The following is a 23013-nucleotide window of genomic DNA, read 5'->3' on the forward strand; positions in this document are numbered from 1 at the left end:
TTCTTGTACATAGGGAGCAGTATTATAGTAGTTATATTCTTGTACATAGGAGCAGTATTATAGTAGCTATATTCTTGTATATAGGAGCAGTATTATAGTAGTTATATTCCTGTACATAGGAGCAGTATTATAGTAGTTATATTCCTGTACATAGGGGCAGTATTATAGTAGGTATATTCTTGTACATAGGGGCAGTATTATAGTAGTTATATTCTTGTACATAGGAGCAGTATTATAGTAGCTATATTCTTGTACATCGGGAGCAGTATTATAGTAGTTATATTCTTGTACATAGGGGCAGTATTATAGTAGTTATATTCTTGTACATAGGGGCAGTATTATAGTAGTTATATTCTTGTACATAGGGGCAGTATTATAGTAGTTATATTCTTGTACATAGCAGCAGTATTATAGTAGTTATATTGTTGTACATAGGAGCAGTATTATAGTAGTTATATTCTTGTACATAGGGGCAGTATTATAGTAGTTATATTCTTGTACATAGGGGCAGTATTATAGTAGTTATATTCTTGTACATAGGGGCAGTATTATAGTAGTTATATTCTTGTACATAGGAGCAGTATTATAGTAGTTATATTGTTGTACATAGGAGCAGTATTATAGTAGTTATATTCTTGTACATAGGGGCAGTATTATAGTAGTTATATTCTTGTACATAGGGGCAGTATTATAGTAGTTATATTCTTGTACATAGGGGCAGTATTATAGTAGATATATTCTTGTACATAGGGGCAGTATTATAGTAGTTATATTCTTGTACATAGGAGCAGTATTATAGTAGTTATATTCTTGTACATAGGGGCAGTATTATAGTAGTTATATTCTTGTACATAGCAGCAGTATTATAGTAGTTATATTCTTGTACATAGGAGCAGTATTATAGTAGTTATATTCTTGTACATAGGAGCAGTATTATAGTAGTTATATTCTTGTACATAGGGGCAGTATTATAGTAGTTATATTCTTGTACATAGCAGCAGTATTATAGTAGCTATATTCTTGTACATAGGAGCAGTATTATAGTAGTTATATTGTTGTACATAGGAGCAGTATTATAGTAGTTATATTCTTGTACATAGGGGCAGTATTATAGTAGTTATATTCTTGTACATAGGGGCAGTATTATAGTAGTTATATTCTTGTACATAGCAGCAGTATTATAGTAGTTATATTCTTGTACATAGGAGCAGTATTATAGTAGTTATATTGTTGTACATAGGAGCAGTATTATAGTAGTTATATTCTTGTACATAGGAGCAGTATTATAGTAGTTATATTCTTGTAGATAGCAGCAGTAATATAGTAGTTATATTCTTGTAGATAGGAGCAGTATTATAGTAGCCATAGTCTTGTACATAGGGGCAGTATTATAGTAGTTATAGTCTTGTATATAGGAGCAGTATTATAGTAGCCATAGTCTTGTACGTAGGGGCAGTATTATAGTAGTTATATTCTTGTACATAGGGGCAGTATTATAGTAGTTATATTCTTGTACATAGCAGCAGTAATATAGTAGTTATATTCTTGTACATAGGGGCAGTATTATAGTAGTTATATTCTTGTACATAGGGGGCAGTATTATAGTAGTTATATTCTTGTACATAGGAGCAGTATTATAGTAGCCATAGTCTTGTACATAGGAGCAGTATTATAGTAGTTATAGTCTTGTACATAGGAGCAGTATTATAGTAGTTATATTCTTGTACATAGGGGCAGTATTATAGTAGTTATAGTCTTGTATATAGGAGCAGTATTATAGTAGCCATAGTCTTGTACATAGGGGCAGTATTATAGTAGTTATATTCTTGTACATAGGGGCAGTATTATAGTAGTTATATTCTTGTAGATAGCAGCAGTAATATAGTAGTTATATTCTTGTACATAGGAGCAGTATTATAGTAGCCATAGTCTTGTACATAGGGGCAGTATTATAGTAGTTATAGTCTTGTACATAGGAGCAGTATTATAGTAGCCATAGTCTTGTACATAGGGGCAGTATTATAGTAGTTATATTCTTGTACATAGGGGCAGTATTATAGTAGTTATATTCTTGTACATAGCAGCAGTAATATAGTAGTTATATTCTTGTACATAGGGGCAGTATTATAGTAGTTATATTCTTGTACATAGGGGCAGTATTATAGTAGTTATATTCTTGTACATAGGGGCAGTATTATAGTAGTTATATTCTTGTACATAGGGGGCAGTATTATAGTAGTTATATTCTTGTACATAGGAGCAGTATTATAGTAGCCATAGTCTTGTACATAGGAGCAGTATTATAGTAGTTATAGTCTTGTACATAGGAGCAGTATTATAGTAGCCATAGTCTTGTACATAGGGGCAGTATTATAGTAGTTATATTCTTGTACATAGGGGCAGTATTATAGTAGTTATATTCTTGTACATAGGAGCAGTATTATAGTAGTTATATTCTTGTACATAGGGGCAGTATTATAGTAGTTATATTCTTGTACATAGGGGGCAGTATTATAGTAGTTATATTCTTGTACATAGGAGCAGTATTATAGTAGCCATAGTCTTGTACATAGGAGCAGTATTATAGTAGTTATAGTCTTGTACATAGGAGCAGTATTATAGTAGCCATAGTCTTGTACATAGGGGCAGTATTATAGTAGTTATATTCTTGTACATAGGGGCAGTATTATAGTAGTTATATTCTTGTACATAGGAGCAGTATTATAGTAGTTATAATCTTGTACATAGGAGAAGTATTATAGTAGTTATATTCTTGTACATAGGAGCAGTATTATAGTAGTTATATTCTTGTACATAGGAGCAGTATTATAGTAGTTATATTCTTGTACATAGGGGCAGTATTATAGTAGTTACATTCTTGTATATAGGGGCAGTATTATAGTAGTTATATTCTTGTACATAGGAGCAGTATTATAGTAGTTATGTTCTTGTACATAGCAGCAGTATTATAGTAGTTATATTCTTGTACATAGGAGCAGTATTATAGTAGTTATATTCTTGTACATAGGAGCAGTATTATAGTAGTTATGTTCTTGTACATAGCAGCAGTATTATAGTAGTTATATTCTTGTACACAGGGGACAGTATTATAGTAGTTATATTCTTGTACATAGGAGCAGTATTATAGCAGTTATATTCTTGTACATAGCAGCAGCATTATAGTAGTTATATTCTTGTACATAGGGGCAGTATTATAGTAGTTACATTCTTGTACATAGGGGCAGTATTATAGTAGTTATATTCTTGTACATAGGAGCAGTATTATAGCAGTTATATCCTTGTACATAGGGGCAGTATTACAGTAGTTATATTCTTGTATACAGGGGGCAGTATTATAGTAGTTATATTTTTGTAGGGACAGTATTATTTTAGTTACTCTTATCTCTGTCTGGTTTCTTGATTTAGTAAATATAGGAAAACTGACTGAACAGCAATCTAGTCTGAACTGGTGCATAACCAAAAAAAGACATAGTAAATAGATCAATGGCTGCACTCAATTTTACTGTACCAAAGCAAGGAAATGTGCGACACATGAAATGTGAATAGCAAAATGGCTTGTGAAATCTATGAAAAAACACATGAGATGCTTAGCACAAGATTTGGCCAAAAATGGTGAGCTCACAATTTTTGGCCAAATCTTGTGCTAAGCATCTCATGTGTTTTTTCATAGATTTCACAAGCCATTATGCTATTCACATTTTATGTATCGCACATTTCCTTGCTTTGGTACAGTAAAATTGACTGCGGCCATTGATCTATTTACTACTGGTTTCTTGATTTATTTGGCAGACAACACTACTTCATTTTTGGGAGAAAACATCCCACACGATGGCTGCAATACATGAAAGCTTCAAGGGCTACCAGCCATATGAATTTACTACGCTAAAGGTGAGTTCTCCTGTGCTGTTCATGTACTAGCTAATTTAGTGTGTGGCCCCTGACTATTCCTTATGAGCAAAGAGCATATATTTAGGTACATATAGGTACGTCATAGGTCGCCTCCCCTTCTTTCATGCATGCTCCAGTGTTGAGCCTGCATCTTTTCCAGCACATGACAGCTGATTTGATCTTTCCAAAAGTCTGCAATAGGCGGTCAATAGCACATCCAGTGTATAAAATCTGCTGCCTGTCCCACAGCAATGTCAATCTGCAGCAGTGGATCTACCCATTGTATATTACCTGTTAGATGTCAAGTAGCATTGATGGACTATGTAGCTTATTATTATTATTATTTGCCAGTGAAGTATATTGTGGGGAGGTCAAGGTCTCGCTCCAATCCTCTGATAGGGAGGGTATTACTGTCCTCCATTTGGCCTCAACCAACAATGGCGCCGAGGAGCATCTCCTGCTTAATAGCTAGGTGTATAACAAGGAGATGAGCCCCTTGGGTCCCTGGCTCCTTGGAATGTCAATCGGGGGTACGAGGCTATGAGAGAGTTTCCAGTGCCTGAGAAATGGATATTTGGGGCATTCCTTAAACGTAGATACATAAAGAAAGTGCATCTGGGGACTTGAAAGAGCTCTTTACATTGTCCAAAGGAAACGAGAACACCCTGGACTGTGGCCGGAATAGATTTTAAAGGTCAGAGTTGATTTAACAAACTTTACATAAATAAAGCACCAGCGAATTTAAGAGACTTTTGTGGCATACCTTATTGGAGAAATAAGTTTATATCTCCATTCTTAAGCTACTTCTTTACATCCGTCATGTCTGCAGAACTCATCATTCACTCTGAAGAACAATTAAAATCTGTCTTGCCAATCACAAGATGAACTTCCAGCTCAAAAATATGAAAGATCCGATTACATCTGCCTTTTGATGTCTTTTCAAAGGGAAAATTGAGGGAGGAGCAATTAAACAGATTGTGCTGCTCTTTCAATAGTAAGTGTTTATTTCAGTCCCACAACTTGATTCACATCTACACTGCTCAATACTGTATATTACCCTACAGACTGCCTGTAATCAACATGTGCTACATAAATACTAAAATCTGTCGGCCGGCTCTCCTGTGTGGTGTAGTATAAAGAGGATGTGTCCCGTGTGGTGTAGTATAAAGAGGATGTGTCCCGTGTGGTGTAGTATATGGAGGATGTGTCCCGTGTGGTGTAGTATATAGAGGATGTGCCCCGTGTGGTGTAGTATATAGAGGATGTGCCCCGTGTGGTGTAGTATATAGAGGACGTGTCCCGTGTGGTGCAGTATATAGAGGATGTGTCCAGTGTGGTGTAGTATATAGAGGATGTGTCCCGTGTGGTGTAGTATATAGAGGAGGTGTCCCGTGTGGTGCAGTATATAGAGGATGTGTCCCGTGTGGTGTAGTATATAGAGGATGTGTCCCGTGTGGTGTAGTATATAGAGGAGGTGTCCCGTGTGGTGTAGTATATAGAGGACGTGTCCCGTGTGGTGTAGTATATAGAGGACGTGTCCCGTGTGGTGTAGTATATAGAGGATGTGTCCAGTGTGGTGCAGTATATAGGGGATGTGTCCCGTGTGGTGTAGTATATAGAGGATGTGTCCCGTGTGGTGTAGTATATAGAGGATGTGTGGTGTAGTATATAGAGGATGTGTCCCGTGTGGTGTAGTATATAGAGGATGTGTGGTGTAGTATATAGAGGACGTGTCCCGTGTGGTGTAGTATATAGAGGACGTGTCCCGTGTGGTGTAGTATATAGAGGACGTGTCCCGTGTGGTGTAGTATATAGAGGACGTGTCCCGTGTGGTGTAGTATATAGAGGACGTGTCCCGTGTGGTGTAGTATATAGAGGACGTGTCCCGTGTGGTGTAGTATATAGAGGACGTGTCCCGTGTGGTGTAGTATATAGAGGATGTGTCCCGTGTGGTGTAGTATATAGAGGATGTGTCCCATGTGGTGTAGTATATAGAGGATGTGTCCAGTGTGGTGTAGTATATAGAGGAAGTGTCCCGTGTGGTGTAGTATATAGAGGATGTGTCCAGTGTAGTATATAGAGGATGTGTCCCGTGTGGTGTAGTATATAGAGGATGTGTCCAGTGTGGTGTAGTATATAGAGGAAGTGTCCCGTGTGGTGTAGTATATAGAGGATGTGTCCAGTGTAGTATATAGAGGATGTGTCCCGTGTGGTGTAGTATATAGAGGATGTGTCCCGTGTGGTGTAGTATATAGAGGATGTGTCCCGTGTGGTGTAGTATATAGAGGATGTGTCCCGTGTGGTGTAGTATATAGAGGATGTGTCCCGTGTGGTGTAGTATATAGAGGATGTGTCCCGTGTGGTGTAGTATATAGAGGATGTGTCCCGTGTGGTGTAGTATATAGAGGATGTGTCCCGTGTGGTGTAGTATATAGAGGATGTGTCCCGTGTGGTGTAGTATATAGAGGATGTGTCCAGTGTGGTGTAGTATATAGAGGATGTGTCCCGTGTGGTGCAGTATATAGAGGATGTGCCCCGTGTGGTGTAGTATATAGAGGATGTGTCCCGTGTGGTGCAGTATATAGAGGATGTGTCCCGTGTGGTGTAGTATATAGAGGATGTGTCCCGTGTGGTGCAGTAATAATAATAATAATAATAATAATTTTATTTATATAGCGCCAACATATTCCGCAGCGCTTTACAACTTATAGAGGGGACTTATACAGGCAACAGACATTACAGCATAACAGAAATCACAGTTGAAAACAGATACCAGGAGGAATGAGGGCCCTGCTGCTCGCAAGCTTACAATCTATGAGGAAAAGGGGAGACACAAGAGGTGGATGGTAACAATTGCTTTAGTTATTTGGACCAGCCATAGTGTAAGGCTCGGGTGTTCATGTAAAGCTGCATGAACCAGTTAACTGCCTAAGTATGTAACAGTACAGACACAGAGGCTATTAACTGCATAAAGTGTATGAGAACATGATGGAGGAACGTGATTATGTTGTTGTTTTTTATTAATAGGCCACACAGGGATAATTAGGTTAATGCGTTGAGGCGGTAGGCCAATCTGAACAAATGAGTTTTTAGTGCACGCTTAAAACTGTGGGGATTGGGGATTAATTGTATTAACCTAGGTAGTGCATTCCAAAGAATCGGCGCCGCACGTGTAAAGTCTTGGAGACGGGAGTGGGAGGTTCTGATTATTGAGGATGCTAACCTGAGGTCATTAGCAGAGCGGAGGGCACGGGTAGGTTGGTAGACTGAGACCAGAGAGGAGATGTAGGGTGGTGCTGAGCCATGGAGTGCTTTGTGGATGAGGGTAGTAGTTTTGTACTGGATTCTGGATTGGATGGGTAGCCAGTGTAATGACTGGCACAAGGTAGAGGCATCGGTGTAACGGTTGGCGAGGAATATGATCCTGGCAGCAGCATTCAGGACAGATTGGAGCGGGGAGAGTTTGGTAAGAGGGAGGCCGATTAGTAGAGAGTTACAATAGTCCAGACGAGAATGAATAAGTGAGACAGTAAGAGTTTTTGCAGAGTCGAAAGTAAGAAAAGGGCGAATTCTGGAAATGTTTTTGAGATGCAGATAAGAAGAGCGAGCCAGTGATCGGATGTGGGGGGTGAATGAAAGCTCGGAATCAAGGATGACTCCAAGGCAGCGGGCATGTTGCTTTGGAGTAATGGTGGAACCGCACACAGAGATGGCAATGTCGGGCAAAGGTAGGTTTGTAGAGGGAGAGAACACGAGGAGTTCAGTTTTTGACAGGTTCAGTTTCAGATAGAGGGAGGACATGATGTTAGAGACAGCGGTAAGACAATCACTGGTGTTTTCTAAAAAGGTCGGCGTGATAACAGGAGAAGAGGTGTATAATTGGGTGTCGTCAGCATAGAGATGGTACTGGAAACCAAATCTACTGATTGTTTGTCCAATAGGGGCAGTATACAAAGAGAAGAGGAGGGGGCCTAGGACTGATCCTTGAGGAACCCCAACAGTAAGGGGAAGGTGAGAGGAGGAGGAACCAGCAAAACAAACAGTGAAGGATCGGCCAGAGAGATAGGAGGAGAACCAAGAGAGAACGGTGTCCTTGAGGCCGATGGAGCGGAGCATAGTGAGGAGGAGCTGATGATCCACAGTGTCGAATGCTGCGGAGAGATCCAAGAGAATTAGCATGGAATAGTGACCATTAGATTTAGCTGTTAGTAGGTCATTAGAGACTTTAGTGAGGGCAGTTTCAGTAGAGTGTAAAGAGCGGAAACCAGATTGAAGAGGGTCGAGAAGAGAATTATCTGAGAGATAGCGGGTAAGACGGGAGTGGACCAGGCGTTCCAGGAGTTTAGAGATGAAGGGAAGATTAGAGACAGGTCTATAATTAGCGGCACAATTTTGATCGAGGGAGGGCTTTTTAAGTAGTGGATGTATGATGGCATGCTTAAATGAGGAGGGAAAAATACCGGAAGTGAGGGAAAGGTTGAATATTTTTGTTAGGTGAGAGGTGACAGCCGGGGAAAGGGACTGGAGGAGATGCGACGGAATGGGGTCGCTGGTGCAAGTGGTCGGGCGAGAAGATGCAAGGAGCCTGCTTACTTCTTCTTCTGTAACTGGTTCAAAGTCAGAGAGTGAACTAGATGCTGTGGGGGAGGGAGGACAGTGCTTGGTATGAAGAGATTGGGAAATGATTTCCTGTCGAATGTGGTCAATTTTTTCTTTGAAGTAATTGGCCAGATCGTCAGCGTGGAGATCTGTGGTTGGGGCCTGCTCTCTTGGGTTGAGTAGGGACCGGAAAGTGTCAAAGAGACGTTTAGGGTTATTGGACAGCGAGGTGATGAGGGTGTTGAAATAGGTTTGTTTGGAGAGGTGAAGGGCAGAGTTGTATGTTTTTAACATGAACTTATAATGGATGAAATCTTCGGGCAGATTAGATTTTCTCCACAGACGTTCGGCGCACCTGGAGCACCGCTGCAGGAAACGTGTTTGCAGCGTGTGCCACGGTTGTCGCCGTCTGTGCCGAGTTGTTCTATGTATAGGAGGTGCAGCTTCTTCCAGGGCACTTTGCAGGGTTTCATTGTAATGCTTCAGAGCAGAATCAGGGATTCTGATTCAGAGGATGTGTGGTGTAGTATATAGAGGATGTGTCCCGTGTGGTGCAGTATATAGAGGATGTGTCCCGTGTGGTGTAGTATATAGAGGATATGTCCCGTGTGGTGCAGTATATAGAGGATGTGTGGTGTAGTATATAGAGGATGTGTCCCGTGTGGTGTAGTATATAGAGGATGTGTGGTGTAGTATATAGAGGATGTGTGGTGTAGTATACAGAGGATGTGTCCCGTGTGGTGTAGTATATAGAGGATGTGTCCCGTGTGGTGCAGTATATAGAGGATGTGTCCCGTGTGGTGCAGTATATAGAGGATGTGTCCCGTGTGGTGTAGTATATAGAGGATGTGTCCCGTATGGTGTAGTATATAGAGGATGTGTGGTGTAGTATATAGAGGATGTCTCCCGTGTGGTGTAGTATATAGAGGATGTGTCCCGTGTGGTGTAGTATATAGAGGATGTGTCCCGTGTAGTGTAGTATATAGAGGATGTGTCCCGTGTGGTGTAGTATATAGAGGATGTGTGGTGTAGTATATAGAGGATGTGTCCCGTGTGGTGTAGTATATAGAGGATGTGTGGTGTAGTATATAGAGGATGTGTCCAGTGTGGTGCAGTATATAGAGGATGTGTCCAGTGTGGTGTAGTATATAGAGGAGGTGTCCCGTGTGGTGCAGTATATAGAGGATGTGTCCCGTGTGGTGTAGTATATAGAGGATGTGTCCCGTGTGGTGTAGTATATAGAGGATGTGTCCCGTGTGGTGTAGTATATAGAGGATGTGTGGTGTAGTATATAGAGGATGTGTCCCGTGTGGTGCAGTATATAGAGGATGTGTCCCGTGTGGTGCAGTATATAGAGGATGTGTCCCGTGTGGTGTAGTATATAGAGGATGTGTCCCGTGTGGTGCAGTATATAGAGGATATGTCCCGTGTGGTGCAGTATATAGAGGATGTGTGGTCTAGTATATAGAGGATGTGTCCCGTGTGGTGCAGTATATAGAGGATGTGTCCCGTGTGGTGTAGTATATAGAGGATATGTCCCGTGTGGTGCAGTATATAGAGGATGTGTGGTGTAGTATATAGAGGATGTGTCCCCTGTGGTGTAGTATATAGAGGATATGTCCCGTGTGGTGCAGTATATAGAGGATGTGTGGTGTAATATATAGACGATGTGTCCCGTGTGGTGTAGTATATAGAGGATGTGTCCCGTGTGGTGTAGTATATAGAGGATGTGTCCCGTGTGGTGTAGTATATAGAGGATGTGTCCCGTGTGGTGTAGTATATAGAGGATGTGTCCCGTGTGGTGTAGTATATAGAGGATGTGTGGTGTAGTATATAGAGGATGTGTCCCGTGTGGTGTAGTATATAGAGGATGTGTGGTGTAGTATATAGAGGATGTGTCCCGTGTGGTGTAGTATATAGAGGATGTGTCCCGTGTGGTGTAGTATGTAGAGGAGGTGTCCCGTGTGGTGTAGTATATAGAGGATGTGTCCCGTGTGGTGTAGTATATAGAGGATGTGTCCCGTGTGGTGTAGTATATAGAGGATGTGTCCCGTGTGGTGTAGTATATAGAGGATGTGTGGTGTAGTATATAGAGGATGTGTCCCGTGTGGTGTAGTATATAGAGGAGGTGTCCCGTGTGGTGTAGTATATAGAGGATGTGTCCCGTGTGGTGTAGTATATAGAGGATGTGTCCCGTGTGGTGTAGTATATAGAGGATGTGTCCCGTGTGGTGTAGTATATAGAGGATGTGTCCTCTGTGGTGTAGTATATAGAGGATGTGTCCCGTGTGGTGCAGTATATAGAGGATGTGTCCCGTGTGGTGTAGTATATAGAGGATGTGTCCCGTGTGGTGTAGTATATAGAGGATGTGTCCCGTGTGGTGTAGTATATAGAGGATGTGTCCCGTGTGGTGTAGTATATAGAGGATGTGTGGTGTAGTATATAGAGGATGTGTCCCGTGTGGTGTAGTATATAGAGGATGTGTCCCGTGTGGTGTAGTATATAGAGGATGTGTCCCGTGTGGTGTAGTATATAGAGGATGTGTCCCGTGTGGTGTAGTATATAGAGGATGTGTCCCGTGTGGTGTAGTATATAGAGGATGTGTCCCGTGTGGTGCAGTATATAGAGGACGTGTCCCGTGTGGTGTATTATATAGAGGATGTGTCCCGTGTGGTGTAGTATATAGAAGATGTGTCCCGTGTCGTGTAGTATATAGAGGACGTGTCCCGTGCAGTGTAGTATATAGAGGAGGTGTCCCGTGTGGTGTAGTATATAGAGGATGTGTCCCGTGTGGTGTAGTATATAGAGGATGTGTCCCGTGTGGTGTAGTATATAGAGGATGTGTGGTGTAGTATATAGAGGATGTGTCCCGTGCGGTGTAGTATATAGAGGATGTGTCCCGTGTGGTGCAGTATATAGACGATGTGTCCCGTGTGGTGTAGTATATAGAGGATGTGTCCCGTGTGGTGTAGTATATAGAGGATGTGTCCCGTGTGGTGTAGTATATAGAGGATGTGTCCCGTGTGGTGTAGTATATAGAGGATGTGTCCCGTGTGGTGTAGTATATAGAGGATGTGTCCCGTGTGGTGTAGTATATAGAGGATGTGTCCCGTGTGGTGCAGTATATAGAGGACGTGTCCCGTGTGGTGTATTATATAGAGGACGTGTCCCGTGTGGTGTAGTATATAGAGGATGTGTCCCGTGTGGTGTAGTATATAGAGGATGTGTCCCGTGTGGTGTAGTATATAGAGGATGTGTCCAGTGTAGTGTAGTATATAGAGGATGTGTCCCGTGTGGTGCAGTATATAGAGGATGTGTCCAGTGTGGTGTAGTATATAGAAGATGTGTCCCGTGTCGTGTAGTATATAGAGGACGTGTCCCGTGCAGTGTAGTATATAGAGGAGGTGTCCCGTGTGGTGTAGTATATAGAGGATGTGTCCCGTGTGGTGTAGTATATAGAGGATGTGTCCCGTGTGGTGTAGTATATAGAGGATGTGTGGTGTAGTATATAGAGGATGTGTCCCGTGCGGTGTAGTATATAGAGGATGTGTCCCGTGTGGTGCAGTATATAGACGATGTGTCCCGTGTGGTGTAGTATATAGAGGATGTGTCCCGTGTGGTGTAGTATATAGAGGATGTGTCCCGTGTGGTGTAGTATATAGAGGATGTGTCCCGTGTGGTGTAGTATATAGAGGATGTGTGGTGTAGTATATAGAGGATGTGTCCCGTGTGGTGTAGTATATAGAGGATGTGTCCCGTGTGGTGTAGTATATAGAGGATGTGTCCCGTGTGGTGTAGTATATAGAGGATGTGTCCCGTGTGGTGTAGTATATAGAGGATGTGTGGTGTAGTATATAGAGGATGTGTCCCCTGTGGTGTAGTATATAGAGGAGGTGTCCCGTGTGGTGTAGTATATAGAGGATGTGTCCCGTGTGGTGCAGTATATAGAGGATGTGTCCCGTGTGGTGCAGTATATAGAGGATGTGTCCCGTGTGGTGCAGTATATAGAGGATGTGTCCCGTGTGGTGTAGTATATAGAGGATGTGTCCCGTGTGGTGTAGTATATAGAGGATGTGTCCCGTGTGGTGTAGTATATAGAGGATGTGTCCCGTGTGGTGTAGTATATAGAGGATGTGTCCCGTGTGGTGTAGTATATAGAGGATGTGTGGTGTAGTATATAGAGGATGTGTCCCGTGTGGTGTAGTATATAGAGGATATGTCCTCTGTGGTGTAGTATATAGAGGATGTGTCCCGTGTGGTGCAGTATATAGAGGATGTGTCCCGTGTGGTGTAGTATATAGAGGATGTGTCCCGTGTGGTGTAGTATATAGAGGATGTGTCCCGTGTGGTGTAGTATATAGAGGATGTGTCCCGTGTGGTGTAGTATATAGAGGATGTGTGGTGTAGTATATAGAGGATGTGTCCCGTGTGGTGCAGTATATAGAGGATGTGTCCAGTGTGGTGTAGTATATAGAAGATGTGTCCCGTGTCGTGTAGTATATAGAGGACGTGTCCCGTGTGGTGTAGTATATAGAGGACGTGTCCCGTGTGGTGTAGTATATAGAGGATGTGTCCCGTGTGGTGTAGTATATAGAGGATGTGTCCCGTGTGGTGTAGTATATAGAGGATGTGTCCCTTGTGGTGCAGTATATAGAGGATATGTCCCGTGTGGTGTAGTATATAGAGGATGTGTCCCGTGTGGTGCAGTATATAGAGGATGTGTCCAGTGTGGTGTAGTATATAGAAGATGTGTCCCGTGTCGTGTAGTATATAGAGGACGTGTCCCGTGTAGTGTAGTATATAGAGGAGGTGTCCCGTGTGGTGTAGTATATAGAGGATGTGTCCCGTGTGGTGTAGTATATAGAGGATGTGTCCCGTGTGGTGCAGTATATAGAGGATGTGTCCCGTGTGGTGTAGTATATAGAAGATGTGTCCCGTGTCGTGTAGTATATAGAGGACGTGTCCCGTGTAGTGTAGTATATAGAGGAGGTGTCCCGTGTGGTGCAGTATATAGAGGATGTGTCCCGTGTGGTGTAGTATATAGAGGAGGTGTCCCGTGTGGTGCAGTATATAGAGGATGTGTCCCGTGTGGTGTATTATATAGAGGAGGTGTCCCGTGTGGTGTAGTATATAGAGGATGTGTGGTGTAGTATATAGAGGATGTGTCCCGTGTAGTATATAGAGGATGTGTCCCGTGTGGTGTAGTATATAGAGGATGTGTCCAGTGTGGTGTAGTATATAGAGGATGTGTCCCGTGTGGTGTAGTATATAGAGGAGGTGTCCCGTGTGGTGCAGTATATAGAGGATGTGTCCCGTGTGGTGTATTATATAGAGGAGGTGTCCCGTGTGGTGTAGTATATAGAGGATGTGTGGTGTAGTATATAGAGGATGTGTCCCGTGTGGTGTAGTATATAGAGGAGGTGTCCCGTGTGGTGTAGTATATAGAGGAGGTGTCCCGTGTGGTGTAGTATATAGAGGATGTGTCCCGTGTGGTGTAGTATATAGAGGAAGTGTCCCGTGTGGTGTAGTATATAGAGGATGTGTGGTGTAGTATATAGAGGATGTGTCCCGTGTGGTGTAGTATATAGAGGATGTGTGGTGTAGTATATAGAGGATGTGTCCCGTGTGGTGTAGTATATAGAGGAGGTGTCCCGTGTGGTGTAGTATATAGAGGATGTGTCCCGTGTGGTGCAGTATATAGAGGATGTGTCCCGTGTGGTGTAGTATATAGAGGATGTGTCCCGTGTAGTGTAGTATATAGAGGATGTGTCCCGTGTGGTGTAGTATATAGAGGATGTGTCCCGTGTGGTGCAGTATATAGAGGATGTGTCCCGTGTGGTGTAGTATATAGAGGATGTGTCCCGTGTGGTGTAGTATATAGAGGATGTGTCCCGTGTGGTGTAGTATATAGAGGATGTGTGGTGTAGTATATAGAGGATGTGTCCCGTGTGGTGTAGTATATAGAGGATGTTTCCCGTGTGGTGTAGTATATAGAGGATGTGTCCCGTGTGGTGTAGTATATAGAGGATGTGTCCCGTGTAGTGTAGTATATAGAGGATGTGTCCCGTGTGGTGCAGTATATAGAGGATGTGTCCTGTGTGGTGTAGTATATAGAGGATGTGTCCCGTGTGGTGTAGTATATAGCGGATGTGTCCCGTGTGGTGTAGTATATAGAAGATGTGTCCCGTGTGGTGCAGTATATAGAGGATGTGTCCCGTGTGGTGTAGTATATAGAGGATGTGTGGTGTAGTATATAGAGGATGTGTGGTGTAGTATATAGAGGATGTGTCCTGTGTGGTGTAGTATATAGAGGATGTGTCCCGTGTGGTGCAGTATATAGAGGATGTGTCCCGTGTGGTGTAGTATATAGAGGATGTGTGGTGTAGTATATAGAGGATGTGTGGTGTAGTATATAGAGGATGTGTCCTGTGTGGTGTAGTATATAGAGGATGTGTCCTGTGTGGTGTGGTATATAGAGGATGTGTCCTCTGTGGTGGAGTATATAGAGGATGTGTCCCGTGTGGTGCAGTATATAGAGGATGTGTCCCCTGTGGTGCAGTATATAGAGGATGTGTCCCGTGTGGTGCAGTATATAGAGGATGTGTCCCGTGTGGTGTAGTATATAGAGGATGTGTCTCGTGTGGTGCAGTATATAGAGGATGTGTCCCGTGTGGTGCAGTATATAGAGGAGGTGTCCCGTGTGGTGTAGTATATAGAGGATGTGTCCCGTGTGGTGTAGTATATAGAGGATGTGTCCCCTGTGGTGCAGTATATAGAGGATGTGTCCCGTGTGGTGCAGTATATAGAGGATGTGTCCCGTGTGGTGTAGTATATAGAGGATGTGTCTCGTGTGGTGCAGTATATAGAGGATGTGTCCCGTGTGGTGCAGTATATAGAGGAGGTGTCCCGTGTGGTGTAGTATATAGAGGATGTGTCCCGTGTGGTGTAGTATATAGAGGATGTGTCCCGTGTGGTGTAGTATATAGAGGATGTGTCCCGTGTGGTGTAGTATATAGAGGATGTGTGGTGTAGTATATAGAGGATGTGTCCCGTGTGGTGTAGTATATAGAGGATGTGTCCCGTGTGGTGTAGTATATAGAGGATGTGTCCCGTGTGGTGTAGTATATAGAGGATGTGTGGTGTAGTATATAGAGCATGTGTCCCGTGTGGTGTAGTATATAGAGGAGGTGTCCCGTGTGGTGTAGTATATAGAGGATGTGTCCCGTGTGGTGTAGTATATAGAGGATGTGTCCCGTGTGGTGTAGTATATAGAGGATGTGTCCCGTGTGGTGTAGTATATAGGGGATGTGTCCCGTGTGGTGTAGTATATAGAGGATGTGTCCCGTGTGGTGTAGTATATAGAGGATGTGTCCAGTGTGGTGTAGTATATAGAGGATGTGTCCCGTGTGGTGTAGTATATAGAGGAGGTGTGGTGTAGTATATAGAGGATGTGTCCCGTGTGGTGTAGTATATAGAGGATGTGTGGTGTAGTATATACAGGATGTGTCCCGTGTGGTGCAGTATATAGAGGATGTGTCCCGTGTGGTGTAGTATATAGAGGATGTGTGGTGTAGTATATAGAGGATGTGTCCCGTGTGGTGTAGTATATAGAGGATGTGTCCCGTGTGGTGTAGTATATAGAGGATGTGTGGTGTAGTATATAGAGGATGTGTCCCGTGTGGTGTAGTATATAGAGGATGTGTCCCGTGTGGTGTAGTATATAGAGGATGTGTCCCGTGTGGTGTAGTATATAGAAGATGTGTCCCGTGTGGTGCAGTATATAGAGGATGTGTCCTGTGTGGTGTAGTATATAGAGGATGTGTCCCGTGTGGTGTAGTATATAGAGGATGTGTCCCGTGTGGTGTAGTATATAGCGGATGTGTCCCGTGTGGTGTAGTATATAGCGGATGTGTCCCGTGTGGTGTAGTATATAGAGGATGTGTCCCGTGTGGTGCAGTATATAGAGGATATGTCCCGTGTGGTGTAGTATATAGAGGATGTGTGGTGTAGTATATAGAGGAAGTGTGGTGTAATATATAGAGGATGTGTCCTGTGTGGTGTAGTATATAGAGGATGTGTCCTGTGTGGTGTAGTATATAGAGGATGTGTCCCGTGTGGTGTAGTATAAAGAGGATGTGTCCTCTGTGGTGGAGTATATAGAGGATGTGTCCCGTGTGGTGTAGTATATAGCGGATGTGTCCCGTGTGGTGTAGTATATAGCGGATGTGTCCCGTGTGGTGTAGTATATAGAAGATGTGTCCCGTGTGGTGCAGTATATAGAGGATGTGTCCCGTGTGGTGTAGTATATAGAGGATGTGTGGTGTAGTATATAGAGGATGTGTGGTGTAGTATATAGAGGATGTGTCCTGTGTGGTGTAGTATATAGAGGATGTGTCCTGTGTGGTGTAGTATATAGAGGATGTGTCCTCTGTGGTGGAGTATATAGAGGATGTGTCCCATGTGGTGCAGTATATAGAGGATGTGTCCCCTGTGGTGCAGTATATAGAGGATGTGTCCCGTGTGGTGCAGTATATAGAGGATGTGTCCCGTGTGGTGTAGTATATAGAGGATGTGTCTCGTGTGGTGCAGTATATAGAGGATGTGTCCCGTGTGGTGCAGTATATAGAGGAGGTGTCCCGTGTGGTGTAGTATATAGAGGATGTGTCCCGTGTGGTGTAGTATATAGAGGATGTGTCCCCTGTGGTGCAGTATATAGAGGATGTGTCCCGTGTGGTGCAGTATATAGAGGATGTGTCCCGTGTGGTGTAGTATATAGAGGATGTGTCTCGTGTGTTGCAGTATATAGAGGATGTGTCCCGTGTGGTGCAGTATATAGAGGAGGTGTCCCGTGTGGTGTAGTATATAGAGGATGTGTCCCGTGTGGTGTAGTATATAGAGGATGTGTCCCGTGTGGTGTAGTATATAGAGGATGTGTCCCGTGTGGTGTAGTACAGGTCCTTCTCAAAAAATTAGCATATAGTGTTAAATTTCATTATTTACCATAATGTAATGATTACAATTAAACTTTCATATATTATAGATTCATTATCCACCAACTGAAATTTGTCAGGTCTTTTATTGTTTTAATACTGATGATTTTGGCATACAACTCCTGATAACCCAAAAAACCTGTCTCAATAAATTAGCATATCAAGAAAAGGTTCTCTAAACGACCTATTACCCTAATCTTCTGAATCAACTAATTAACTCTAAACACATGCAAAAGATACCTGAGGCTTTTAAAAACTCCCTGCCTGGTTCATTACTCAAAACCCCCATCATGGGTAAGACTAGCGACCTGACAGATGTCAAGAAGGCCATCATTGACACCCTCAAGCAAGAGGGTAAGACCCAGAAAGAAATTTCTCAACAAATAGGCTGTTCCCAGAGTGCTGTATCAAGGCACCTCAATGGTAAGTCTGTTGGAAGGAAACAATGTGGCAGAAAACGCTGTACAACGAGAAGAGGTGACCGGACCCTGAGGAAGATTGTGGAGAAGGACCGATTCCAGACCTTGGGGAACCTGAGGAAGCAGTGGACTGAGTCTGGTGTGGAAACATCCAGAGCCACCGTGCACAGGCGTGTGCAGGAAATGGGCTACAGGTGCCGCATTCCCCAGGTAAAGCCACTTTTGAACCATAAACAGCGGCAGAAGCGCCTGACCTGGGCTACAGAGAAGCAGCACTGGACTGTTGCTAAGTGGTCCCAAGTACTTTTTTCTGATGAAAGCAAATTTTGCATGTCATTCGGAAATCAAGGTGCCAGAGTCTGGAGGAAGACTGGGGAGAAGGAAATGCCAAAATGCCTGAAGTCCAGTGTCAAGTACCCACAGTCAGTGGTGTGGGGTGCCATGTCAGCTGCTGGTGTTGGTCCACTGTGTTTCATCAAGGGCAGGGTCAATGCAGCTAGCTATCAGGAGATTTTGGAGCACTTCATGCTTCCTGGCACCTGCTCACAGTGCCAAAACCACTGGTAAATGGTTTACTGACCATGGTATTACTGTGCTCAATTGGCCTGCCAACTCTCCTGACCTGAACCCCATAGAGAATCTGTGGGATATTGTGAAGAGAAAGTTGAGAGACGCAAGACCCAACACTCTGGATGAGCTTAAGGCCGCTATTGAAGCATCCTGGGCCTCCATAACATCTCAGCAGTGTCACAGGCTGATTGCCTCCATGCCACGCCGCATTGAAGCAGTCATTTCTGCCAAAGGATTCCCGACCAAGTATTGAGTGCATAACTGAACATTATTATTTGATGTTTTTTTTGTTTGTTATTAAAAAACACTTTTATTTGATTGGACGGGTGAAATATGCTAATTTATTGAGACAGGTTTTTTGGGTTATCAGGAGTTGTATGCCAAAATCATCAATATTAAAACAATAAAAGACCTGACAAATTTCAGTTGGTGGATAATGAATCTATAATATATGAAAGTTTAATTGTAATCATTACATTATGGTAAATAATGAAATTTAACACTATATGCTAATTTTTTGAGAAGGACCTGTATATAGCGGATGTGTCCCGTGTGGTGTAGTATATAGCGGATGTGTCCCGTGTGGTGTAGTATATAGAGGATGTGTCCCGTGTGGTGTAGTATATAGAAGATGTGTCCCGTGTCGTGTAGTATATAGAGGACGTGTCCCGTGTGGTGTAGTATATAGAGGATGTGTCCCGTGTGGTGTAGTATATAGAGGATGTGTCCCGTGTGGTGTAGTATATAGAGGATGTGTGGTGTAGTATATAGAGGATGTGTCCCGTGTGGTGTAGTATATAGAGGATGTGTCCCGTGTGGTGTAGTATATAGAGGATGTGTCCCGTGTGGTGTAGTATATAGAGGAGGTGTCCCGTGTGGTGTAGTATATAGAGGATGTGTCCCGTGTGGTGTAGTATATAGAGGATGTGTCCCGTGTGGTGTAGTATATAGGGGATGTGTCCCGTGTGGTGTAGTATATAGAGGATGTGTCCCGTGTGGTGTAGTATATAGAGGATGTGTCCAGTGTGGTGTAGTATATAGAGGATGTGTCCCGTGTGGTGTAGTATATAGAGGAGGTGTGGTGTAGTATATAGAGGATGTGTCCCGTGTGGTGTAGTATATAGAGGATGTGTGGTGTAGTATATACAGGATGTGTCCCGTGTGGTGCAGTATATAGAGGATGTGTCCCGTGTGGTGTAGTATATAGAGGATGTGTCCCGTGTGGTGTAGTATATAGAGGATGTGTCCCGTGTGGTGTAGTATATAGAGGATGTGTGGTGTAGTATATAGAGGATGTGTCCCGTGTGGTGTAGTATATAGAGGATGTGTCCCGTGTGGTGTAGTATATAGAGGATGTGTCCAGTGTGGTGTAGTATATAGAGGATGTGTCCCGTGTGGTGTAGTATATAGAGGATGTGTCCAGTGTGGTGTAGTATATAGAGGATGTGTCCCGTGTGGTGTAGTATATAGAGGATGTGTCCCGTGTGGTGTAGTATATAGAAGATGTGTCCCGTGTCGTGTAGTATATAGAGGATGTGTCCCGTGTGGTGTAGTATATAGAGGATGTGTCCCGTGTGGTGTAGTATATAGAGGATGTTTCCCATGTGGTGTATATAGAGGGTGCGGTGTAGTGTGTGGAGGGCGCACCATCGTGTGGCGTAGTGCAGTAATGGCCGAAAGAGTTGGCACCCTTTAAATTGTTCCAGAAAATGAAATATTTCTCCCAGAAAGTTATTGCCATTACACATGATTATTTCCTTTGAGTCTATTGGAGAAAAAAGAGGCAAATTGTACATAATTTCACACACAACCCCAAAAATAGTCCGGACAAAATTGCTGACGCCTTTCCAAAAAATGTGGGTAACCAACTTGGTTTCAAGCATGTGATGCTCGTTCACACTCACCTGTGGCAAGTAACAAATATGGGCAATATGAAAATCACACCTGAAACAAGACACTGGGTGCCTTATCTATGAGCAAGCCATCATGAATTCTGAAGATTCCCAAAGGATTTTGGGTGGCAATGTAGTGCCCAGTGTCAGAAAGCTGGGTTTGTGTCCTAGGTCATGGGTCTTCCAGCAGGACAATAACCCCCAAACATACTTCAAAAAGCCCCCAGAAATGGCTGGAAACAAAGCGCTGGAGAGTTGTGAAGTGGCAGCAATGAGTCTGGATCCAAGTCCCATTGATCACCTGTGGAGAGGTCACTTCCAGGATGAATAACAGAGGAGCTGTACAAATGATGGCATCAGATGCTCCACAATCGTTATTACAGTGTGAACAGAAACCTTTACTAACACAGATGTGACTTCGGAGCTCGCCGGTGCTGTGCAGCTTTGTAGCCTTTCTTTGTTTCTTGTAGCAGCGTCATTTTCGGAGTTTTCGTCCTCGTGTCGACGCCTCGAATCATTGACTCCCATTTTATGAAGACATTTTGTTCGGTTGCTAAAATATGTTCATAAATAAAACGTGTGACTGCAGCCCACACAGGGAGATCTCGCCAGCTCCATTAATTACCAGCCACGAAGGCGTCCTACTATAGGCACATGGGAGAGAAATACTGTTTACTATTGTGACAGCTCCCGGGCCGCTCGCTTGTTTGGTTGCCGGTTATTTTTGTAGTCACGACTGAGAACAGCACTGACAAACAAGTTCACTTCCCGGCCGCTGCGTCTCTCCAGCTTTCTCCGGGAACAGGTGGCACAGTCCCTTATTTTTGGCATCGCTTACATGGCTCAGCATAAATGAGTACACTTTCTTTGAAGAGAAGAAAAATTTCCAAAATATTTACGAGAAAGAAATGTTAGTAATATAATTTCATTATAAAATATTCAATGTAAGGGCTCATACCCATCAGCGTTAATAAAATCGGTCCAATGTTGTTCTTTAAAAGTCCGACGAGTGTGATTCAAGTGGCTGTCAATTTTCATGCGAGTACAATGCGATTTTTGTCACTTATCAGCCGTATGACATGCTTATGCAATTTTAACATTCGCTTTTACGTACGTAGAGTAATTCTATGTCATTTAAATAGTTTTCAAAGGAAATATTCTTCAATACATATATACATAGATTGGTAGAAATATGTGAGTGACATATATAATTAGTGCAGTGTGTGTGTGTGTGTGTGTGTGTGTGTGTGTGTGTGTAGCTTACTGTTCATGTATCTAATTAATCAATAAATTAAGCAAAAAAAATGGCATGCGATTTCCCGAAGTTTTGATAACCAGCAGAGGAAAAGTAGACAGCTGGGGGCTTATGTTTATAGCCTGGGAAGGGGTAAAACACATGGAGCTTCCCCGGCTATTAATATCAGCTCACAGCTGTATACTTCATCTTTCTTGGTTATTAAAAAGGGGACCCCCACCCCCATAAAAAATGACGTAGGGTCCCCCTATAATTAGTACCCAGCAAAGGCTAGGCAGACAGCTGCAGGCTGATATTAATAGCCTAGGAAGGGTCCATGGATATTGGCCCCCTTGCAGACTAAAAACATCAGCTCTCAGCCACCCCAGAAATGGCGCATCTATAAGATGATGATCTTAGCCTCACAATTCACCCTTGCTCTGGTGCATTGGCAAGTGGGGTAATAATATTGGGGTTGATGTCAGCTTTGTATTGGTAGTTGACATAAAGCCCAGGGGTTAGTAATGGAGAGGCGTCTATAAGATGCCCCCATTACTAACCCCGTAGTCAGATTGTAAATAAAAAACACCCTGAATAAAGTCCTTTTCATTGATATAAAGACACTGACCCCTTTTACTATGGTGTCCCATAGAAAATGTTGATTCTAGCATGAAACTAAAGGTTTTTTGACAAATCTCTTGGGGTGTACTCACATATACTGAGATATAGATAAATGAAGAGACATAATTTCACACTTCCCTTACTGACTGTATGGGTAGATGATAATGGGGCGTTGCGTTCTTATGGTTATGCTCGTACAGACACCGCTCCTGTGCTATTTTGGCATCCAGAAGAGAAATCAGAAATGAAGGGACCCGAGTAGTCTTGAAAGCTTGCAATTTGTTACCATCTTTTCAGTTAGACATTAAAAGGTATCAACCACTGAGGACTCTCAATTCTAAATATTTTTCTATCTACTGGCTAACACGGTACCAAGATAAATATCTTTCCTAAAACAAAACATTAAATTTTTAAAATTTGCATTAAAAAAAAAAAAAAAAATGAAGCCGACGTCAAGGAAATACCAGCTGAGTATGGAGTGTTACTGGCGATGCTGCATGGGAGAAAAACTTGCAAATAAGTTCTCTCCAAAAAAGGGAGGAAACTGTTTTAGGCTACGTTCACATTTGCGGTCGGCGCCGCAGCGTCGGGCGCCGCAGCGTCGCCGCATGCGTCATGCACCCCTATATTTAACATGGGGGCGCATGGACATGCGTCGCACTTGCGTTTTGCGCCGCATGCGTCCCTGCGGCGCCCGCGTCCGGGCGCAGAGGACGCAGCAAGTTGCATTTTTGCTGCGTCCAAAATCAATGAAAAAAAGGACGCATGCGGCGCAAAAC

At 43.0% G+C, this 23013-nt stretch overlaps 1 protein-coding gene across 3 annotated transcripts in view; it reads left to right on the forward strand.

The window, feature by feature from the left end:
- The window catches only part of ICA1 (islet cell autoantigen 1), a 93429-nt gene that overhangs the window by 35306 nt on the left and 35110 nt on the right, over window positions 1–23013 (forward strand). For all 3 annotated transcript variants that reach the window (XM_077268114.1, XM_077268115.1, XM_077268116.1), the window contains one exon: window positions 3811–3909. In XM_077268114.1, coding sequence (XP_077124229.1) covers window positions 3811–3909 — 99 coding nt within the window. The remainder of the gene's footprint in view (window positions 1–3810; window positions 3910–23013) is intronic.

Source organism: Ranitomeya variabilis, chromosome 6 (assembly GCF_051348905.1).
Source record: "Ranitomeya variabilis isolate aRanVar5 chromosome 6, aRanVar5.hap1, whole genome shotgun sequence".
NCBI lineage: Eukaryota > Metazoa > Chordata > Amphibia > Anura > Dendrobatidae > Ranitomeya > Ranitomeya variabilis.